This window comes from Mesoplodon bidens (genome assembly GCF_964165515.1).
Source record: "Mesoplodon bidens genome assembly, chromosome: 2".
Classification (NCBI taxonomy): Eukaryota; Metazoa; Chordata; class Mammalia; order Artiodactyla; family Ziphiidae; genus Mesoplodon; species Mesoplodon bidens.
Genome location: NC_138177.1, coordinates 164,146,490 through 164,166,980, shown reverse-complemented (window position 1 = coordinate 164,166,980; position 20,491 = coordinate 164,146,490). Strand labels below are relative to the sequence as shown.

The 20,491-nt window shown below is 40.6% G+C and overlaps 1 protein-coding gene across 17 annotated transcripts in view; it reads left to right on the top strand.

Moving 5' to 3' along the window:
• Window positions 1-20,491, top strand: part of EPB41 (erythrocyte membrane protein band 4.1) — a 207,104-nt gene that overhangs the window by 174,308 nt on the left and 12,305 nt on the right. For 10 of the 17 annotated variants that reach the window (XM_081217497.1, XM_081217501.1, XM_081217500.1 and 7 more), the window contains 3 exons: window positions 3,204-3,653; window positions 4,873-5,001; window positions 17,152-17,253. In XM_081217497.1, coding sequence (XP_081073623.1) covers window positions 3,204-3,653; window positions 4,873-5,001; window positions 17,152-17,253 — 681 coding nt within the window. The remainder of the gene's footprint in view (window positions 1-3,203; window positions 3,654-4,872; window positions 5,002-17,151; window positions 17,254-20,491) is intronic. The other 7 variants (XM_081217496.1, XM_081217495.1, XM_081217494.1 and 4 more) reach the window with 1 other exon arrangement.

The window sequence follows — 20,491 nt, the reverse complement described above, 5'->3', positions numbered from 1 at the left end:
CAAAGGCACAGAGACAAAAGAAAGCATGCTCTGCTCTAGGAACTGCAAATTGTCTTGAATTAATGGAGAGAAGGATGTATGTGGAGTTATAGCAAGGTGAAGCTGGAGAGAGAGGTAGGAGTCATATTTTAAAGTATTTTCTATGTCTTAATAAAGGACCTGAACTTTATCCAGAAGGCAATGAAGAACCACTGAAGGATTTTAACCTGAAAAATGGAATTTTCAGTGTTTCATTTTAGAAATAAATATTTTCATGACAGAATAGAGGATGTGTTCAGGGAAGGTTTGAGGTGAGAAAGAAGGAAGGAAGAAAGAAAAGAAAAATTGTTTAGGGCATTAGTAGTAAGTGGGGTGAGACACTATTAGAGCCTGAATGAAGATAGTAAGTGTGGGAATAGAGAAGAATAGACAGATAAGGGAGATATTAAAGTGGAATAGATGAGTTTAGTTTGGGACATATTGTGTTCCATATGCCTGGGAGAGTGTCCAGTAAGTAGTTGGCTGTGTTGTCCAAGAGATCTGGACAACAGAGCCAACTGGAGTGGCTGATTTGACCATATGTGAGCGTGCTCTAAGTGGTAATCCAACCCAACTGTTATCAGTTTTCCTTTCATTTCCAGTGACTAATACATATTAGGTGATCAGTAAATATTTGCTGAATTGATATTACTGTGGCTACAGCTTTTACCCTTGGTCTCCTCTATTCCTGCTTTGAAAAACATGATTGATCTATCTAATTTTACCCAGCAGTAGGCAACTTTAGGCCAGGTGGTGCTGGCCTAAGCAACGTTTAATTCACAAATGGCTTCTTGATGACAGACCACTACTTATCACTTGAGCAGACTGGTATAAAATTAGCTCTTACTTGATTATCTCAGGTATTTTCCTGGTTATTAATCAGCCTTCTCAGTTGTGACAAAATTGTTTGGAGAAGCCATGAAGTGCCTCTCCATGTGAGTGGGTGGGGATATGCTATTCACAGCGCTAGAGCTAGCATATAGCAATTTGAGAAAGCCTGTTTGTTTATTACCAGCTGGTCTATTTTTGGGCAGCTCCATAGCAGCTTGTCTGACTCAAAAGAAATGGTGAGATAAGTGCCCTAGAAAGTAGTACAGTGTGTTAATAACATAACAACAAACTCATTCTAGTGTCCTCCAGGCCCTAGCCTATTATAGGTGCTCAGGTAATGTTGATTGAATTAAGTGAATCTACATGGTAATTGACAATTACAGAATTTACATGCTTTCATATATATTATTGTATTTGATCTTCAGAACCCTGTGAGCCAAACCAAGTATTACTTTCATTTTAAACATGAGGAAATTCATATACTCTTAGCAAGAGTAGTTTATGTATCTCTGATACATCTGCAGACAGAGACAGTTTCTCTTGTCATCTCTCAATTCCACCTTTTCATGTCCTAAGTAATATTCATGATCAGTCAGTGAAAGACCTGCCTAATGTGAGTTCGACTTGTACCACTTTGAGATGCTCTTGAGTTGACTGTTTCTAGAAGTAAGCTTGGCCTGGAGTTCTTTTATTTTTTTTGCGGTACGCGGGCCTCTCCCTGTTGTGGCCTCTCCCGTTGCGGAGCACAGGCTCAGCGGCCATGGCTCACGGGCCCAGCTGCTCCGCGGCATGTGGGATCTTCCCGGACCGGGGCACGAACCCGTGTCCCCTGCATTGGCAGGCGGACTCTCAACCACTGCACCACCAGGGAAGCCCGGCCTGGAGTTCTTGAGTGCAGTGCATCTTTTCTTACCTTTCTTGGCCACTGGTTTATATTCATCAAAATGTAGGCTGGTTTACAGCTTAAGGAGCAGCAGCGATTTTTTAAGAAGTCTAATACGTGTAGTGTGATTTGAGCACTAAAATGTGTAAGCTGCTCCAAGCGTATGTCATCTACTCCAGGAACACCTTTTAAAAAGAGTCCTTTTCTGTTAAGTTCCTTTATGGCATGCATGTAATATGGTAAATTGATCTTACCAAAATTTCAGACCTAAGTGGCTTATGTACAGCTCTCTGGTGAGCATATGCAGATTTTCCTGACATTTGGCTTCTGTTAGATTATTCATTTCTCAAATGGTTCCTATTCTTCTCCTAATAGTGTGAATTCCTACTTTTCTTCCACCCACAGCACCTTTCTTTAAACTTTAGGAGTAGGTCTACTGTGATGTTATCTTCTCATCCACATTCTCTTGAAAGTTCTTATTTTAGATCTATTTTCCCTGTGATGTGAGGCATTTAGCCCAGGAGGGAACTCTGTGTTTCCAGGATTTATTTCTCTTAGGGGTTGGAGATATGTCATTCATCTGTGGAGAAATACTTCTCAGCTGCTCAGTCGCGTTTATTCTGTTTACAAAGAAATGTTTCACTATTTTTGATATTATAGTTAATTCTTTGACGATGATTGGATTAAGTCTGTGCTGGATGTACTCAATTTCCATATCTCTGCCAACCAAAGTCTAGATTTTAGCTTCTCCATTATGGGCCAGCATGATGATACATATGGCTTGGAGATATGTGGAATATTTTTCAATCTGATCAGACTCCTCAAGCATATGTTTGATTGACTCATAAATTGCATTGTGTCCTGTGCATAGTAATGAGTTAGGTATTTAGGAATAGTGACTCCTCTAAGTATGAAGAGTATGTGTTATACAGAGAAGACCATAGTAATACGAAGTGCTTGGTACTATGTGAGGCACATCGAAATCGTTTCTCAGATTGACCATGTTGTAGAAATATGACCAAAATGAGGTTGGAATCATTTAAGCTGCTGACATGTTTAGTGAACAGTAATTCTTCCTTTTGACCACCTCAAGAGTTAAGATTCTTGGTTTATATTAGTATTAATATTTATTTGTTTGTTTGCTTGTTTGTTTGTTTGTTTGTTTTTTGCTGCACGCGGGCCTCTCACTGTTGTGGCCTCTCCCGTTGCGGAGCACAGGCTCCGGACACGCAGGCTCAGCGGCCATGGCTCACAGGCCTAGCCGCTCTGCGGCATGTGGGACCTTCCCGGACCGGGGCACAAACCTGTGTCCCCTGCATCGGCAGGCGGACTCTCAACCACTGCGCCACCAGGGAAGCCCAGTATTAATATTTTTGAGGCCTCTTAGAAATCATTGTTGATTCTCAGGGTTCACTGTATTCCCCCAAAATTCCTAATCTTCTTGCTTTTGTATGTGTTCATTCATTTGTAGAATATAAATGGCATTCGCACAGAGGAGGTGGCTGCCATGACCAAGGGGCCATCTACCAACCCTGACTCTGAATGGGAGGGCCCCAAGCATTCAGTAATTCCTAGTAAGAGCCAAATGACTACCCCGTCGGAGTCTCCACAAAACTTTGACTTTGGCTCCCTCTCCATAAGCAGCAAGGAGACAGAAGAGAAGGAGCAGGGGGCAACTGGCTATCTTGATATTAAGGAAATGTCAAGAGGTCCAAGTGGGGAATGTGTAGGAGTGGAGGAACAGGCCAGTGCCTTAAAGTCCTCAATATCACCAGCTTCCTCTCAGCTGCAACTTGCTGAAAAAAAAGCAGAGAGTAGTGAAGAACATGTTATACCAGGAGAGCCTGTTGGAGAGCAAAATGGATCATTTCTTGACTCTCGTGTGGGTAACCAGTTCCCCACCTTCATTCGAAGTTTCCAGGTAGTAACTGATTCAGTCGTGCAGATCTAATGACTCCCTTTGGGAGAGGGCCAGAATCTATTCTGTGGAGGAGGTGGTGGTGGTGGCGGCAGTGGTGAGGGTAGTAGCCTCTTGGCTTTTTTTCAAAATTAACAGAATAAAATTGAAGTCCTTGATTACTACAAAGAAATTTATTCAGTCACTAACACCAAGGCTAGAAATGCTCTCTCCCCTGTTGACTTAACAAAACTCTTGGGGGTAAACTCCAGCTGTTTATCTTTACGAAGCTGGTGTAAGTATGTTCCTCTTTTCCTTGCTCAAGTGTGAGCTGTGTAAAGAGGTGAATTTCTGAGACTTCTGTGATGAGGAGCCCTCAGTGTTCTGGGACCCTGCTCAAAAAATGCAAATACTCTTAACTACAAGGGGTAACTGACTTTTTAAATAAGGAGTCAGGCCCCAAATAATTTTTTGTGTATTGCAGCCACATAGCACAGCCCACCACTCCCACTGACCCCGCTCACGGGAGCTTCCATGATTATAGGTACTAATCTCCTATGCTAAGGTGGATGGCCACTTAACTTGACCACAATCAAATGGTAGTTTTAGGGTGATTTACAGTCTTGGGGAAGGTGAGCTGATGGACAAGAAACCTTTGGTATTTCGCTCATGTTCATTCTTCTGAAATTCTAAGATTAATCACCAGGTGGTGGTAGAACTGATTATTTTCTCTCCAGTTTTCCAAATACTGTTTCTTTTCAATAACTCCAAAGTGAATGTCTGACATTGATTTGAAAGAAGTTAATGAATTCCAGGGTAATGGGTTCCAATGCCACTGCTATTTCATGTACCATTTGTACATAGGGGAGGAAATGTGGCTGATTTTCTTACTTTTAATGGTACAGTCACAAGGACAAACAAAGTGAGTGCTATTTGGCAAGTAGTTTTATATTCAAATTCTGAAGGTCAGTCTGAAGTGTTTTATATCACCAGTCGTAACTGTCTGATATCATAGCTTTCCATTAAGCATATGAAAGTGATTATAGTAATGCTGTTCTTTAATATCTTTCATGATTTGACACCTTGTCAGGGCTACTTTGGAATAGTGTCCAAGTCTTGGGCAAAGATTGAGCTAGCCCTTTGCTTGATTAGAGCAATCACTTTGATCAGCTCAATGTCAGAAGGTTAGTTCTCCACAGCCTTCAGAAGACTCCGGTAACTCTGTTTCTTTACTGCTTCACAGCCTCCGCTGGTGAAGACTCAGACCGTCACCATCTCAGACACTGCCAATGCTGTGAAAAGTGAAATTCCAACCAAAGACGTCCCTATAGTCCACACCGAGACCAAGACCATCACTTATGAGGCTGCCCAGGTAGGACACAGTTTGATGTTTCAGAACCAAAGACTACAGTAAACATGATAAATAACCTTTCTTCACAGGGTTGTTAATCACTTGCTGCAAATAATGCTAGGCTTTTCTGGGGCAGTTCTTTTCAGAAGAGATTACTGATCTCAAGATGTCCTAAAATACTTTTTCGAAAACAACATTACCTTGGATCTGATTGCTTATATCCACCCAATTCAGTTAGAGAAGGCAGTCTAGTGTAATGGTTTGGGTCAAACAAACTTGAGTTCAGGTCCCAGCTTTTTTAAAAATTTATTTAATTAATTATTTTTGGCTGTGTTGGGTCTTCATTGCTGTGCACGGGCCCTCTATAGTTGTGGTGAACAGGGGCGCCTCCTTGCCATGGTGCGCAGGCCTCTCATTGCGGTGGCCTCTCTCATTGCTGAGCACGGGCTCTAGGCATGTGGGCTTCAGTAGTTGTAGCATGTGGGCTCAGTAGTTGTGGCTCGCAGGCTCTAGAGTGCAGGCTCAGTAGTTGTGGCACACGGGCTTAGTTGCTCCGCGGCATGTGGGATCTTCCCGGACCAGGGCGGCGTGTGGGATCTTCCCAGACTAGGACTCGAACCCGTGTCCCCTGCATTAGCAGGTGGATTCTTAACCACTGTGCCACCAGGGAAGCCCCAGGTCCCAGCTTCTTCATTTGCTAACTTAAACAAGTGGTTGAACGTCTGTGAGCCCTGATGCCCCCCCCACCCCACCTCCAACCGCATGATGTTAGTATCTACTTCATGATTCTGTTGTAAAGCTTATATAATATACAGTACTGTATGGAATCAACTTGAGCACCACGCCTGAAAGTGTGAATAAGAAACAGCTATAATAATTGTAACCAATTTGTTACAATTAAATTTAAAATCATGTAAGAATTTAGTACTTAAAATTTTTGTTTACTTCCTACTTTTAGTAATATTTCTCCTTCATTGTTAGTAATTTGAATGAGCTCGGGTTGCTTGTGTCGAGTTGTTTTTCTTTTTTTTTTTATATATATATATATATTTTTTCATATTAGTCATCCACTTTATACACATTGGTCTATATATGTCAATCCCAATATCCCAGTTCATCACACCCTCACCCCCACCCCATGCCGCTTTCCCCGCTTGGTGTCCATACGTTTTTTTTCTCTACTTCTGTGTCTCAATTTCTGCTCTGCAAACTGGTTCATCTGTACCATTTTCTAGGTTCCACATATATGCATTAATATACGGTATTTGTTTTTCTCTTTCTGACTTACTTCACTCTGTATTACAGTCTCTAGATGCATCCACGTCTCAACAATGACCCAATTTCTTTCTCTTTTATTGCTGAGTAATATTCCATTGTATATATGTACCACATCTTCTTTATCCATTCGTCTGTCAATGGGCATTTAGGTTGCTTCTATGACCTGCCTATTGTAAATAGTGCTGCAATGAACATTGGGGTGCATGTGTCTTTTTGAATTATGGTCTTCTCTGGGTATACGCCCAGTAGTGGGATTGCTGGGTCATATGGTAATTCTATTTTTAGTTCTTTAAGGAACCTCCATACCCTTCTCCATTGTGGCTGTATCAATTTACATTCCCACCAACAGTGCAAGAGGGTTCCCTTTTCTCCATACCCTCTCCAGCATTTGTTGTTTGTAGATTTTCTGATGATGCCCATTCTAACTGGTATGAGGTGATACCTCATTGTAGTTTTGATTTGCATTTCTCTAATAATTAGTGATGTTGAGCAGCTTTTCCTGTGCTTCTTGGCCATCTGTATGTCTTTGGAGAAATGTCTATTTAGGTCTTCTGCCCATTTTTGGATTGGGTTGTTTGTTCTTTTAATATTGAGCTGTATGAGCTGTTTATATATTTTGGAGATTAATCCTTTGTCCGATGATTCATTTGCGAATATTTTCTCCCATTCTGAGGGTTGTCTTTTCATCTTGTTTATGGTTTCCTTTGCTGTGCAAAAGTTTTTAAGTTTCATTAGGTCCCATTTGTTTATTTTTGTTTTTACTTCCATTACTCTAGGAGGTGGATCAAAAAAGATCTTGCTGTGATTTACGTCAAAGAGTGTTCTTCCTATGTTTTCCTCTAAGAGTTTTATAGTGCCCGGTCTTACATTTAGGTCTCTAATCCATTTTGAGTTTATTTTTGTGTATGGTGTTAGGGAGCATTCTAATTTCATTCTTTTACATGTAGCTGTCCAGTTTTCCCAGCACCACTTATTGAAGAGGTTGTCTTTTCTCCACTGTATATCCTTGCCTCCTTTGTCATAGATTAGTTGTCCATAGGTGCGTGGCTTTATCTCTGGGCTTTCTATCCTGTTCCATTGATCTATGTTTCTGTTTTTGTGCCAGTACCATACTGTCCTGATGACTGTAGCTTTGTAGTATAGTCTGACGTCAGGGAGCCTGATTCCTCTAGCTCCATTTTTTACCCTCAAGACTGCTTTGGCTATTCAGGGTCTTTTGTGTTTCCATACAAATTTTAAGATTTTTTGTTCTAGTTCTGTAAAAAATGCCATTGGTAATTTGATAGGGATTGCATTAAATCTGTAGGTTGCTTTGGGTAGTATAGTCATTTTCATAATATTGACTCTTCCAGTCCAAGAACATGGTATATCTCTCCATCTGTTGGTATCATCTTTAATTTCTTTCATCAGTGTCTTATAGTTTTCTGCATACAGGTCTTTTGTCTCCCTAGGTAGGTTTATTCCTAGGTATTTTATTCTTTTTGTTGCAGTGGTAAATGGGAGTGTTTCCTTAATTTCTCTTTCAGATTTTTCATCATTAGTGTATAGGAATGCAAGAGATTTCTGTGCATTAATTTTGTATCCTGCAACGTTACCAAATTCATTGATTAGCTCTAGTAGTTTTCTGGTGGCATCTTTAGGATTCTTTATCTGCAAACAGTGACAGTTTTACTTCTTCTTTTCCAATTTGTATTCCTTTTATTTCTTTTTCTTCTCTGACTGCCGTGGCTAGGACTTCCAAAACTATGTTGAATAATAGTGGTGAGAGTGGACATCCTTGTCTTGTTCCTGATCTTAAAGGAAATGCTTTCAGTTTTTCACCATTGAGAATGCTGTTTGCTGTGAGTTTGTCATATATGGACTTTATTATGTTGAAGTAGGTTCCCCCTATGTCCACTTTCTGGAGAGTTTTTATCATAAATGGGTGTTGAATTTTGTCAAAAGCTTTTCCTGCATCTTTTGAGATGATCATATGGTTTTTATTCTTCAGTTTGTTACTATGGTGTATAACATTGATTGATTTGCATATATTGAAGAATCCTTGCATCCCTGAGATAAATCCCACTTGATCATGGTGTATGATCCTTTTAATGTGTTGTTGGATTCTGTTTGCTGGTATTTTGTTGAGGATTTTTGCATCTATATTCATCAGTGATATTGGTCTGTAATTTTCTTTTTTTGTAGTATCTTTGTCTGGTTTTGGTATCAGGGTGATGGTGGCCTCATTGAATGAGTTTGCGAGTTTTCCTTCCTCTGCAGTGTTTTGGAAGAGTTTGAGAAGGATGGGTGTTAGCTCTTCTCTAAATGTTTGATAGAATTCACCTGTGAAGCCATCTGGTCCTGGACTTTTGTTTGTTGGAAGATTTTTAATCACAGTTTCAATTTCATTACTTGTGATTGGTCTGTTCATAGTTTCTGTTTCTTCTTGGTTCAGTCTCGGAAGGTTATACCTTTCTAAGAATTTGTCCATTTCTTCCAGGTTGTCCATTTTATTGGCGTAGAGGTGCTTGTAGTAGTCTCTTAGGATGCTTTGTATTTCTGCGGTGTCTGTTGTAACTTCTCCTTTTTCCTTTCTAATTTTATTGATTTGAGTCTTCTCCCTCTTTTTCTTGATGAGTCTGGCTAATGGTTTATCAATTTTGTTTATCTTCTCAAAGAACCAGCTTTTAGTTTTATTGATCTTTGCTATTGTTTTCTTTGTTTCTATTTCATTTGTTTCTGCTCTGATCTTTATGATTTCTTTCCTTCTACTAACTTTGGGTTTTGTTTGTTCTTCTTTCTCTAGTTCCTTTAGGTGTAAGGTTAGATTGTTTATTTGAGATTTTTCTTGTTTATTGAGGTAGGCTTGTATAGATTGTATAGCTATAAACTTGTTTTCATTGTCATTTGTCTCTAGATATTTTTGGATTTCCTCTTGGATTTCTTCAGTGATCTCTTGGTTATTTAGTAACGTAGTTTTTAGCCTCCATGTGTTGGTGTTTTTTATGTTTTTTTCCCTGTAATTGATTTCTAATATCATACTGTTGTGGTCAGAAAAGATGCTTGATATGATTTCAATCCTCTTAAATTTACTGAGACTTGATTTGTGACCCAGGATATGATCTATCCTGGAGAATGTTCTGTGCACACTTGAGAAGAAAGTGTAATCTGCTGTTTTTGGATGGAATGTCCTATAAATATCAATTAAATCTATCTAGTCTATTGTTTCATATAAAGCTTGTGTTTCCTTATTAATTTTCATTTTGGATGATCTGTCCATTGGTGTAAGTGAGGTGTTAAAGTCCCCCACTATTATTGTTTTACTGTTGATTTCCTCTTTTAGAGCTGTTAGCAGTTGCCTTATGTATTGAGGTGCTCCTATGTTGGATGCATATAAATTTATAATTGTTATATCTTCTTATTGGATTGATCCCTTGATCATTATGTAGTGTCCTTCCTTGTCTCTTGTAACATTCTTTTTTTTAAAGTCTATTTTATCTGATATGAGTATTGCTACTCCAGCTTTCTTTTGATTTTCATTTGCATGGAATATCTTTTTCCATCCCCTTACTTTCAGTCTGTATGTGTCCCTAGGTCTGAAGTGGGTCTCTTGTAGACAGCATATATATGGGTCTTGTTTTTGTATCCATTCAGCAAGCCTGTGTCTTTTGTTTGGAGCATTTAATCCATTCATGTTTAAGGTAATTATCGATATGTATGTTACTATTACCATTTTCTTAGTTGTTCGGGTTTTTTTTTTTTTAGGTCCTTTTCTTCTCTTGTGTTTCCCACTTAGAGAAGTTCCTTTAGCATTTGTTGTAGAGCTGGTTTGATGGTGCTGAATTCTTTTAGCTTTTGCTTGTGTGTAAAGGTTTTGATTTCTCCATAGAATCTGAATGAGATCCTTGCTGGGTAATCTTGGTTGTAGGTTCTTCCCTTTCATCACTTTAAGTATATCATGCCACTCCCTTCTGGCTTGTAGAGTTTCTGCTGAGAAATCAGCTGTTAACCTTATGGGAATTCACTTGTATGTTATTTATCGTTTTTCCCTTGCTGCTTTCAATAATTTTTCTTTGTCTTTAATTTTTGTCAATTTGATTACTATGTGTCTCGGCGTGTTTCTCTTTGAGTTTATCCTATGTGGGCCTCTCTGCACTTCCTGGACTTGGGTAGCTATTTCCTTTCCCATGTTAGGGAAGTTTTCAACTATAATCTCTTGAAATATTTTCTTGGGTCCTTTCTCTCTCTCTTCTCCTTCTGGGACCCCTATAATGCGAATATTGTTGCGTTTAATGTTGTCCCAGAGGTCTCTTAGGCTGTCTTCATTTCTTTTCACTCTTTTTTCTTTATTCTGTTCCCCAGCAGTGAATTCCACCATTCTGTCTTCCAGGTCACTTATCCGTTCTTCTGCCTCAGTTATTCTGCTATTGATTCCTTCTAGTGTAGTTTTCATTTCAGTTATTGTATTGTTCATCTCTGTTTGTTTGTTCTTTAATTCTTCTAGATCTTTGTTAAACATTTCTTGCATCTTCTCGATCTTTGCCTCCATTTTTTTCCGAGGTCCTGGATCATCTTCACTATCATTATTCTGAATTCTTTTTCTGCAAGATCGCGTATCTCCATTTCATTTAGTTGTTCTTCTGGGGTTTTATCTTGTTCCTTCATCTGGAACATAGCCCTCTGCCTTTTCATCTTGTCTATCTTTCTGTGAATGTGACTTTTGTCCCACAGGCGGCAGGATTGTAGTTCTTCTTGCTTCTGCTGCCTGCCCTCTGAGTTGTTTTTCTTCTTTCTTATTCACAGAAGCAAAAAGTGAGAGAAACTTTTCCTTCTATAAACTGAGCTGTTAATTCATTACTGCAACAAATATTTGTTGAGCATTTATACTTTAGGCCAAAGCAGTGTACAGGGTGGACACAGGCCATATGCTCTGGAACTGACATTCTAGTCAGGAGAGACAGGCAGTAAAACACATAAATGTATGAATTTCAGACAGTGATAAGTGCTGTAAAGAAACTAAAATAGGATCAAGAAGTAGACAATGTGGAATAACATGAAAAGTTGCTATTTGGGGGCTAGAATAGTCACGAAAATCCTCTCTGAGAATGTGACATTTTAGCTGAAGCCTGCATGATGGGAAGGAGACACAGCTACATGGAGCTCTGGCTGGGTGTTTTCACATGAATCCTTTCGGTTAATCCTCACATCACCATAAACCGGATGATAATATCCACCTTTAGGAAGCAGTGTAACTTGCCAATTAAAAGCACTTGCTTTGACATTAGACAAGTAGAATTTGTATCCTAGCTCAACTATGTACTAGCTGGATAACTTTAAACAAATTGCTAATCTCTGTAAGCCTCTGTTTCCTGTGTGTAAAATGGGGATAATACTACATACCACTGCAAGATTTGAGGGAGGATGAAGTGAAATGATGTCAGTAAAGCGCTTAGTACATTCATAGACATTCAATTAATGTTAGTATACTTCCCGTGTCTGTCTCTTGTGGTCTAGAGTGTAGAATTTGAGTTTGGCAAATAATGAGAGGTTGCTTCAGGTTTTCTGGCAGTGGTGATAAAGTGGCCTAATTAAAGCAGTGGTTTTGGAAGATGGTTCCTAAAGCTGTGTGCTGCATCTATCAAAGGAGAGGCTGCCTAGAGACAGGAATATGGCTACGGGAGGTCTGGGGGGTTGCTTGTGAAGAACTGAGGTGTAGCCTGAGGAAACAAGAAGAAAGAGCTGCATCAGGAGAGACAGTGATGGATGAACAGGACTTGGCAGTGAAGGGGACTACAAAGGAAGTCTGGGGACATTCCTTTAACATTGTGCACACAGTGAGAGCCAGGGATGTTTAGAAAAGAAGTACTTGCAGATGGGAGGGAACCCTTTAAGTTGTCACTACCATGGAAACAACCTAACTGTCTATCAGTAGGGAACATGTTTGTAAATTATGGTACATCCAATTAAGGCAATTCTGTGCAGCCATTAAAAAAAGCTTCTGATGGGAATAATCTACGTGATAAATCGGTAAATGAAAACATGCAGTTCAATATGGTATAAATAATATGCTACTGTTTATGGGAGGGAAAAGGGTTGTATGTACAGCTATGTATGAATAGGCTTATATGTGAATATACTAACTCTGAATGGGTACTTAGAAAAACAAAAACAAAAACAAAAAAACCACCAGTGGTGGCCTGGGATGAAGAGGCCTGGGATGCAGGCAGTGGTTAGGAGTGGGAGGGAGACCAACATTTCATTGATCTCCATTTTAAAGATTTAAAATTTTGTATTATGTGCATATCAAAAAAACTGTTTTTAATAGTTCAAAATAAATTATTAAAAAAGTTGTTAGGGCCATCCTGACCACAGAAGCCCATGTTTGGTTTGAGTATAGCCCCTACAAAAAAGGGAAAGGAAGCAGTCATTTTTAAATATCCTAGCATGTAAGAGAAATACAGAGGCATTATGAAGTACAAGATAAAGCATGTGGGCTTTGGAGTTAGAGAGACCTGGATCTTCATTCCAACACTTGCTAGTTTTGTGAACTTCAGCAAGTCACTTAACCTCTGAGCCTTAGCTTTCTCTTCTGAAAAATACCTTTTTAAGGTCACTGAGATAGAGGTAATATTTGCCTGGCACATAGTGGCTATTTCAAAATGGTAGATATTATATTGTTATACATCTAAGACAGTCAGCCAAGATACAAATTACTTCTTATTGACTAGACAGTGGAGTATAGTGGGGAAAAGTATTGACTTTGGAATTAGATTTCCTGGGTTTGAACCTGCTCCATCACTTACTAGTGTGCAGTCAAGTTACTCAATCACTGTGTGCCTCAGTTTCCTCATTTGTAAAATGAGGCTAATAATAGTTCTACCTCATAGGGTTGTTGAGAGGAATAAATGAGTTAATGTACATAAAATGTGAGTTTCACAATGTGCGTTTCAAATTAAGATGTCACTACCATGGAAAGAATCTAAATGTCCATCAATAGGGAACAGGTTAAGTAAATTATAGTACATCCCATTAAGGTAATGCTTTACAGTTATTTTTAAAAGCTTCTGCTGGGAATATCTACATGATAAGCTGGTAAATGAAAAAGCTCAGTGCAGTATGCTGTAAATAATTTGTAGAAAAAAGTGCCTGGCACATAATAAGCATCAGATAATTATTTGCTATTGTTATTGTTTATTTACTATAATTATTTCTGCTTGTGTTTTTATTATCTTTCCAGACAAATAAACCTGAGAACCTTTTTTTAATCCATCCATAATTCCTACATTTTGGGACATGGCGAGAGGAGGTGGGGAGCCAGAATAGGGTTTTACTGTTTGCATATATGTGCATTTATGTGTACCTGAGGTAACACTTACATACAATGATATGCACAGATGTTAAGAGTTCAATTTTTGATTGGTTTTGACGAATGTATCTACCTGTGTAACCAAGACACATTTGGGTTCAGAACATTTTCATCATTCCTGAAACTTTCTTCATAGCCTTTGCCAGTCCATCCCTATCCCTCTAGGCATCCACTGCTCTGATTTCCGTTATCATAGCTTAGTTTTACCTGTTCTTGGACTTCATATAAATGGAAGTATACAGTCATACCCTTTTGTGTCTGAACATGTTTTTCAGGTTCATCCATGTTATATGAATCCATAGTTCACTGTTTTTTATTGTTGAGTAGTATTCCATTGTATGAATATACCATTGTATGAATAAACAGTATACAATTTGTTTATCCTTTCATTTGTTGATGGACAATTGAGTTGATTCCAGTTGGGGGCAAATATGGATAAAGCTGCTTTAAACATTCATGTGCAAGTCTTTCTGTGGACATATGTTTTCACTTATCTTGGGTAAACACCTAAGAGTGGAACTACTGTGTCATAGGATAAAGGGATGGTTAACTTTATAAGCAACTGTGAAAGCTACAGTACCATTTTGAGAAAACACTGGTAAGAAAAGAGGCCCCATGTGGGAAGAGTGTTAAGTTGGAAATCATAACAATGTCTCCTCCCTCTTCCACCTTCTTCAGAGACAGAAAAGGAGGAGGAAGGGGGTGGGAGGGAGGTAGAAAAAAATAGATTCTTAGGTTTAGTAGAGGAGGTGCTCTTCAAAAAGGTTTAGCCCTCTTGGCACACAAATTCTTGTTTTTTTGGATTGAAAAAATTGTTATTGAAGTACAGTTGACTTACAATGTTGTGTTTCAGTGTACAGCAAAGTGATTCAGTTATACATACATGTACATATCTGTTCTTTAGATTCTTTTCCATTATAGGTTATTACAAGATATTGAGTATAGTTCCCTATGCTATACAGTAAGTCCTTGTTGGTTATTTTATATGTAATAGTGTGTATATTTTAATCCCAAACTCCTAATTTATCCCTCCCCCCAACCCTTTCCCCTTTGGTAACCATAAGTTTGTTTTCTATGTCTGTGAGTCTATTTCTGTTTTGTAAATAAGTTCATTCGTATCATTTTTTTAGATTCCACATATAAGCGATATCATATGATATTTGTCTTTCTCTGTTTGACTTGCTTCACTTAGTATGATAATCTCTACGTCCGTCCATGTTGCTACAAATGGCGTTATTTCATTCTTTTTTATGGTTGAGTAATAGTCCATTGTGTATATATTGGCACACAAATTCTTAATAACAACTTATAATGTACTTTTATTTCTAAAATCTCTTTTGATCTTCACAGCAGTGCTACAGTGGAGGCAGAGCACATCTTACAGGGTAGCCTGTTATAAAAATGAGAAAATTAAAGCTCAGAAAAGTCAGAATGACTTGCCCAAGGTTCCACAGCCAGCCACTGTCTGAGCTGGAACCTGAACCCCAATCTTCAGACAGGAAGTCTTTGCCCTCAGTCCTGGTTCAAGCACTTATTAGCATAGAACCTTGGCAAATTATTATTTTTTTAAGGTTTCTTTTTATTTTATTTAATTAATTTATTTACTTTTATTTTTTTGGCTGCATTGGGTCTTAGTTGTGGCACGCTGGATCTTTTGTTGCAGCACATGGGCTTCTCTCTAGTCGTGGTGTGCAGGCTCCAGGGCACATGGGCTCTGTAGTTTGTTGCACGTGGGCTCTGTAGTTTGTTGCACGTGGGCTCTGTAGTTGAGGTGCACGAGCTCAGTAGTTGTGGCACGCAGGCTTAGTTGCCCTGCGGCATGTGGGATCTTAGTTCCCTGACCAGGGATCGAACCCGCATCCCCTGAATTAGAAGGTGGATTCTTTACCACTGGACCACCAGGGAAATCCCTTTGGAAAATTATTTAACCTCTCTGGACCTCACTTTTCTGAACTATACAGTGAGTATAATAATAGTACCTACTTCAGATACTGAGAGGTGTGATTGAGTTAACAGTTGCATTATGGGCTTGGCATATAGTACAAGTGCAATAAATGTTAGTTGAGTCTGAATCTAAGGTAGTTAAATATGTCTGGGCTGAAGAAAGTGTTAGTAAACTAGCCAGTAATATGCCTGGTATGAGGGTGACGTGTGTGAAAGACTTAGGTGACACAATCATGTTCCCTCTCTTTGTTTTGTGAATCTGGAAGTGAATCCAGCCAGGGACTCTTCTCTTTCCTAATTCTCTTCTCCTCCTTCTGCCCTCCCCACAGTATCTCAAAGTTTTGGCTCAATGAAATGTGGCCCTGCTCATAAAAAAGTTGGAGGCCTCTGCTTATAATGCAAATGACTTATATAAAGAGGCGGAGAAGGATGGTAACCTAGCACATTGCTTGCTGCAAAATTCTTTACGAAAATAATCGCAATTCTCTAAATGCCCCTCTGAGTCAGTGTACAATACCAGTACCAGGTATTTTATCTGAAAAGCATGTAGCTGTAGGCAGCCTCCAGCCTCCTCATTTGTTTCCATCTTGGTCAGAGGTTGTCAGCAGCTCTGAGTCTGCTAATGGCCCAAATGCCTGCTGATAACTATTCATCAGGCTGAGTTTGGCTCCTGCCAACCATCTCTCTTCCTTTTTGCTAATGTCATTTCTCAGCCTGATGATAATATATTTATTTTGATCATAGTACAGTGCGCCCTGGAGGAAAAAGAAATAGCCCCAGCCCTTGTTCTCTGTATAGATGAGTTGTGTAGGCCGGCATTAAACACTTTTAAACCCCTCCTATAATGACGAGGATCCCTTTCAATAAAAGTTTTGTTGTCAGAAATGTCATTGAGATATTATATGTATTTCCTCCCACTTTGCCTTAAAAGGACATTTCCTGTCTCATGTGCTCCAGTCTCCCATCTTGATTTTCATAAAAGATAGCCTGAGATTCCTTGGTCCCTTAAACTCCAGCAAGGACCTTTCCTTGTTCTTCCTGGAAAGTTCTGTCCTATGATTCAGAACCTAGACATGCTTTAGCCACCAAGAGTTTATACCTTTCCTTCCTGCCCTGGGTGGTGTGTAAAGAGCTCCAGGTTTGTGGAGAGGATTAGTTTTGAGTCCTTGGGCAAATCATTCACTTTCTCTGAGCCTGAGTCTTACCTGGGAGTGCTAATAAGTTTCTCCCTTTTCTATTTATATTCATAGGGCTTGTGTAAGCATCAAAAAAGATGAAGTTTTGAAAGCCATTTATGAGCTATAGAATGCTGTATACATGTGCATAGTTATTGTCACTCTTGTTGAACCTGTGGTTACACTCCTGCCTCCTTTTTCTCATCCACTCCTATCACTGACCCAATGCAGGGGAAACTGGACTTGTCCAAGTATTTTAGAAGGAGCTTTGTTCCCAGGGGATTAATTTTATTGGTTAATTAAGAGATCACTGTAAGGGAATTGGGTTTTTGCTTTAGAACGTGCAGCTGCAGAGCAAAGCTGCATCTGCAACATTTGCCCATGACGTTTCCTAAGAGGCATGGTGATGAGTTGTGTCTCCTTCTGCAGACTGACGACAGCAACGGGGACTTGGACCCAGGAGTCTTGCTGACAGCTCAGACCATCACATCTGAGACCACCAGCAGCACCACCACAACTCAAATTACCAAGGTAACAGACAGCTAGAAATTCCTTCTGAAATCCAGTGGCATGCCAAGCTTGCTGCCTCTCTGCAAGAACCCCGGTCCATAAGCAAGGGTTTTCAGCTTCTTCCTTACTGAGCCAAATTATTCCCAGTGTCCAGGGTGGAAAGGCACTGTTGCTTTCCCCAGCAATAAACCCAGGGAGACCCTGAGCATCCCTGTCTACTTCGTGGTCTCATTAAAGTCACATGTGGTTGTTTTCTTTACACATTCGTCTGTCTCCCTGGTCAGTGAGTCCCCTGTCTGGCTGTGGAGGTCAGCCTAAAAAGTCAGTTTAAAAAGTCAGACGCAGAGTTCGCGTTTCCCCACAACTAGGGCTCCTGCTGAATGCTGGTGCGGGACCCCGATGCCCAAGGAGATGGGAAGAACCCCCAAGCGAACCGGTAGGATGTGGGGAGACTGAGGGGGGAGAATTGGAGGCTGGACAGGACCAGCGCCCCTGAGGGTTGGCTGAGAAGGGGGAGGGGTTCTGACGCCTGGAGGGACCCTCGGGGGCTCGGGTCGGGGGAGCATGCCCAGCGTTTCCCCCGCCCAATGGGCTGGGGAAGTCTGCCTGGCTCTCGGGCGGGTCCTACGCCCTCAGAGGTCCCCTCTGGGCTGGGTTGGTCCTGGGGGCATAGGAGGGAGGCCAGGAGAGAACAGGAGAGGCAGGCGGGAGGGGTCCTCCAGGACCGGAGGAGCAGGAAAGGAGTGAAGGGCGTTTGCCCCGCCCACTCGAGCCCAGGAAGCCAGGAGGGTTCCCCACCCTCTGAGACCAGAGGCAGGAGGCAGGGGGCACTGGGCCCCTTCTGTTCTGTTGAGCCTAAGCCCTACCACGCCTCCCTCCTTCCCAGGGCCTTTTTCAGCCCTGTGGATCCTAAGCATAGGCCCCGCCCACCACCCAAATCTTGCCCCTGCTTAGGCCTGCTCTCCACAGCCAAGGCGTTTTTCCACTTTTTTTTTTTTCTCCTCTTTTTTTACTATTGTGGTTCTGTTTTACCTTCCAGTTGTTGTTTCATCTATATTTTTATTTTTATATTTTTTCTAACATATCTGTTAGTTTCGTCATCTAATTTTAGTTTTTACTTTGTATTGTTCTCCTTTTTTTTTTTTTTTTTTTGCCGCCCGGCATGGGCTTGCGGGATCTTGGTTCATGAGCCAGGGGTCGGGCTGAAGTTCCTGTGGTGGGAGCTCTGAGTCCAAACTACTGGACTAACAGAGAGCCTCAGACCCCAGGGAACATTCATCAGAATGAGGTCTCCCAGAGGTCCTCATCTCAGCACCAAGACTCAGCTCTACCCAACAGCCTACAAACTCCAGTGTTGGAAGCCTCAGTCCAAACAACCAGTAAGACAGGAACACAATCCCACTCATAAAAAAAGAAAATAAAAAATGAGACAGCAAAAAAATATGTCACAGATGAAGGAGCAAGGTAAAAACCTACAAGACCAAATAAATGAAGAGAAAATAGGCAATCTACCTGAAAAAGAAATCAGAGTAATGATAGTAAAGATGATCCAGAATGTTGGAAATAGAATGGAGGCACAGATTGAGAAAATACAAGAAATGTTTAACAAAGATCTAGAAGAACTAAAGAACAAATAAACAGAGATGAACAACACAATAACTGAAATGAAAAATACACTAGAAGGAATCAATAACAGAATAACTGAGGCAGAAGAATGAATAAGTGAGCTGGAAAACAGAATGGTGGAAATAACTGCTGAGGAGCAGAATAAAGAAAAAAGAACGAAAAGAATTGAAGACAGTCTCAGAGACCTCTGGGACAACACTAAGTGTACCAACATTCGAATTATAGGGGTCCCAGAAGAAGAAGAGAAATAGAAAGGGTCTGAGAAGATATTTCAAGAGATTATAGTGGAAAACTTCCCTAACATAGAAAAGGAAGTTGTCACCCAAATCCAGGAAGCACAGAGAGTCCCATACAGGATAAACCCTAGGAGAAACACACCAAGACACATATTAATCAAACTAACAAAAATTAAATTCAAAGAAAAAATATTAAAAGCAGCAAGGGAAAAACCAAAAATAACCCACAAAGGAATCTGCATAAGGTTATCAGCTGATTTTTCAGCAGAAACTCTGCAGGCCAGAAGGGAGTGGCAGGATATACTTAAAGTGATGAAAGAGAAGAACCTACAACCAAGATTACTCTACCCAGCAAATATCTCATTCAGATTCGAGGGAGAAATCAAAAGCTTTTCAAACAAGCAAAAGCTAAGAGAATTCAGCACCACCAAACCAGCTTCACAACAAATGCTAAAGAAACTTCTCTAGGCAGGAAACACAAGAGAAGAAAAAGACCCACAAAAACAAACCCCAAACAATTAAGAAAATGGTGATAGGGGGCTTCCCTGGTGGTGCAGTGGTTAGGAATCCACCTGCCAATGCAGGGGACGCAGGTTCAAGCACTGGTCTGGGAAGATCCCACATGCCGCAGAGCAACTAAGCCCGTGCGCCACAACTACTGGGTCTGCGCTCTAGGGCCTTCGAGCCACAGCTACTGAGCCCATGTGCCACAACTACTGAAGGCTGCACACCTAGGGCCCATGCTGTGCAACAAGAGAAGCCACCACAATGAGAAGCCTGTCGACACAACTAGAGAAAGCCCGCGTGCAGCAACGAAGACCCAACGCAGCCAAAAATAAATATATAAAATAAATAAATTTTAAAAAAGAGAAAATGGGACTTCCCTGGTGGCGCAGTGGTTGAGAGTCCGCTTGCCGATGCAGGGGACATGGGTTCGTGCCCCGGTCCGGGAAGATCCCACATACATGCCGCGGAGCGGCTGGGCCCGTGAGCCATGGCCGCTGAGCCTGCGCATGCGGAGCCTGTGCTCTGCAACGGGAGAGGCCACAACAGTGAGAGGCCCGCGTACCGCAAAAAAAAAGAGAGAGAAAATGGTAATAGGAACATACATATCAATAATAACCTTAAATGTAAATGGATTAAATGCCCCACCCAAAAGACACAGACTGACTGAATGGATACAGAAACAAGACCCATATATATGCTGTCTACAAGAGACCCACTTCAGACCTAGGGACACGTACAGACTGAAAATGAGGGGATGGAAAAAGATATTCCATGCAAATGGAAATCAAAAGAAAGCCAGAGTATCAATGCTCGTATCAGGAAAAACACTTTAAAATAAAGACTGTTGCAAGAGATAAGGAAGGACACTGCATAATGATCAAGGGATCAAT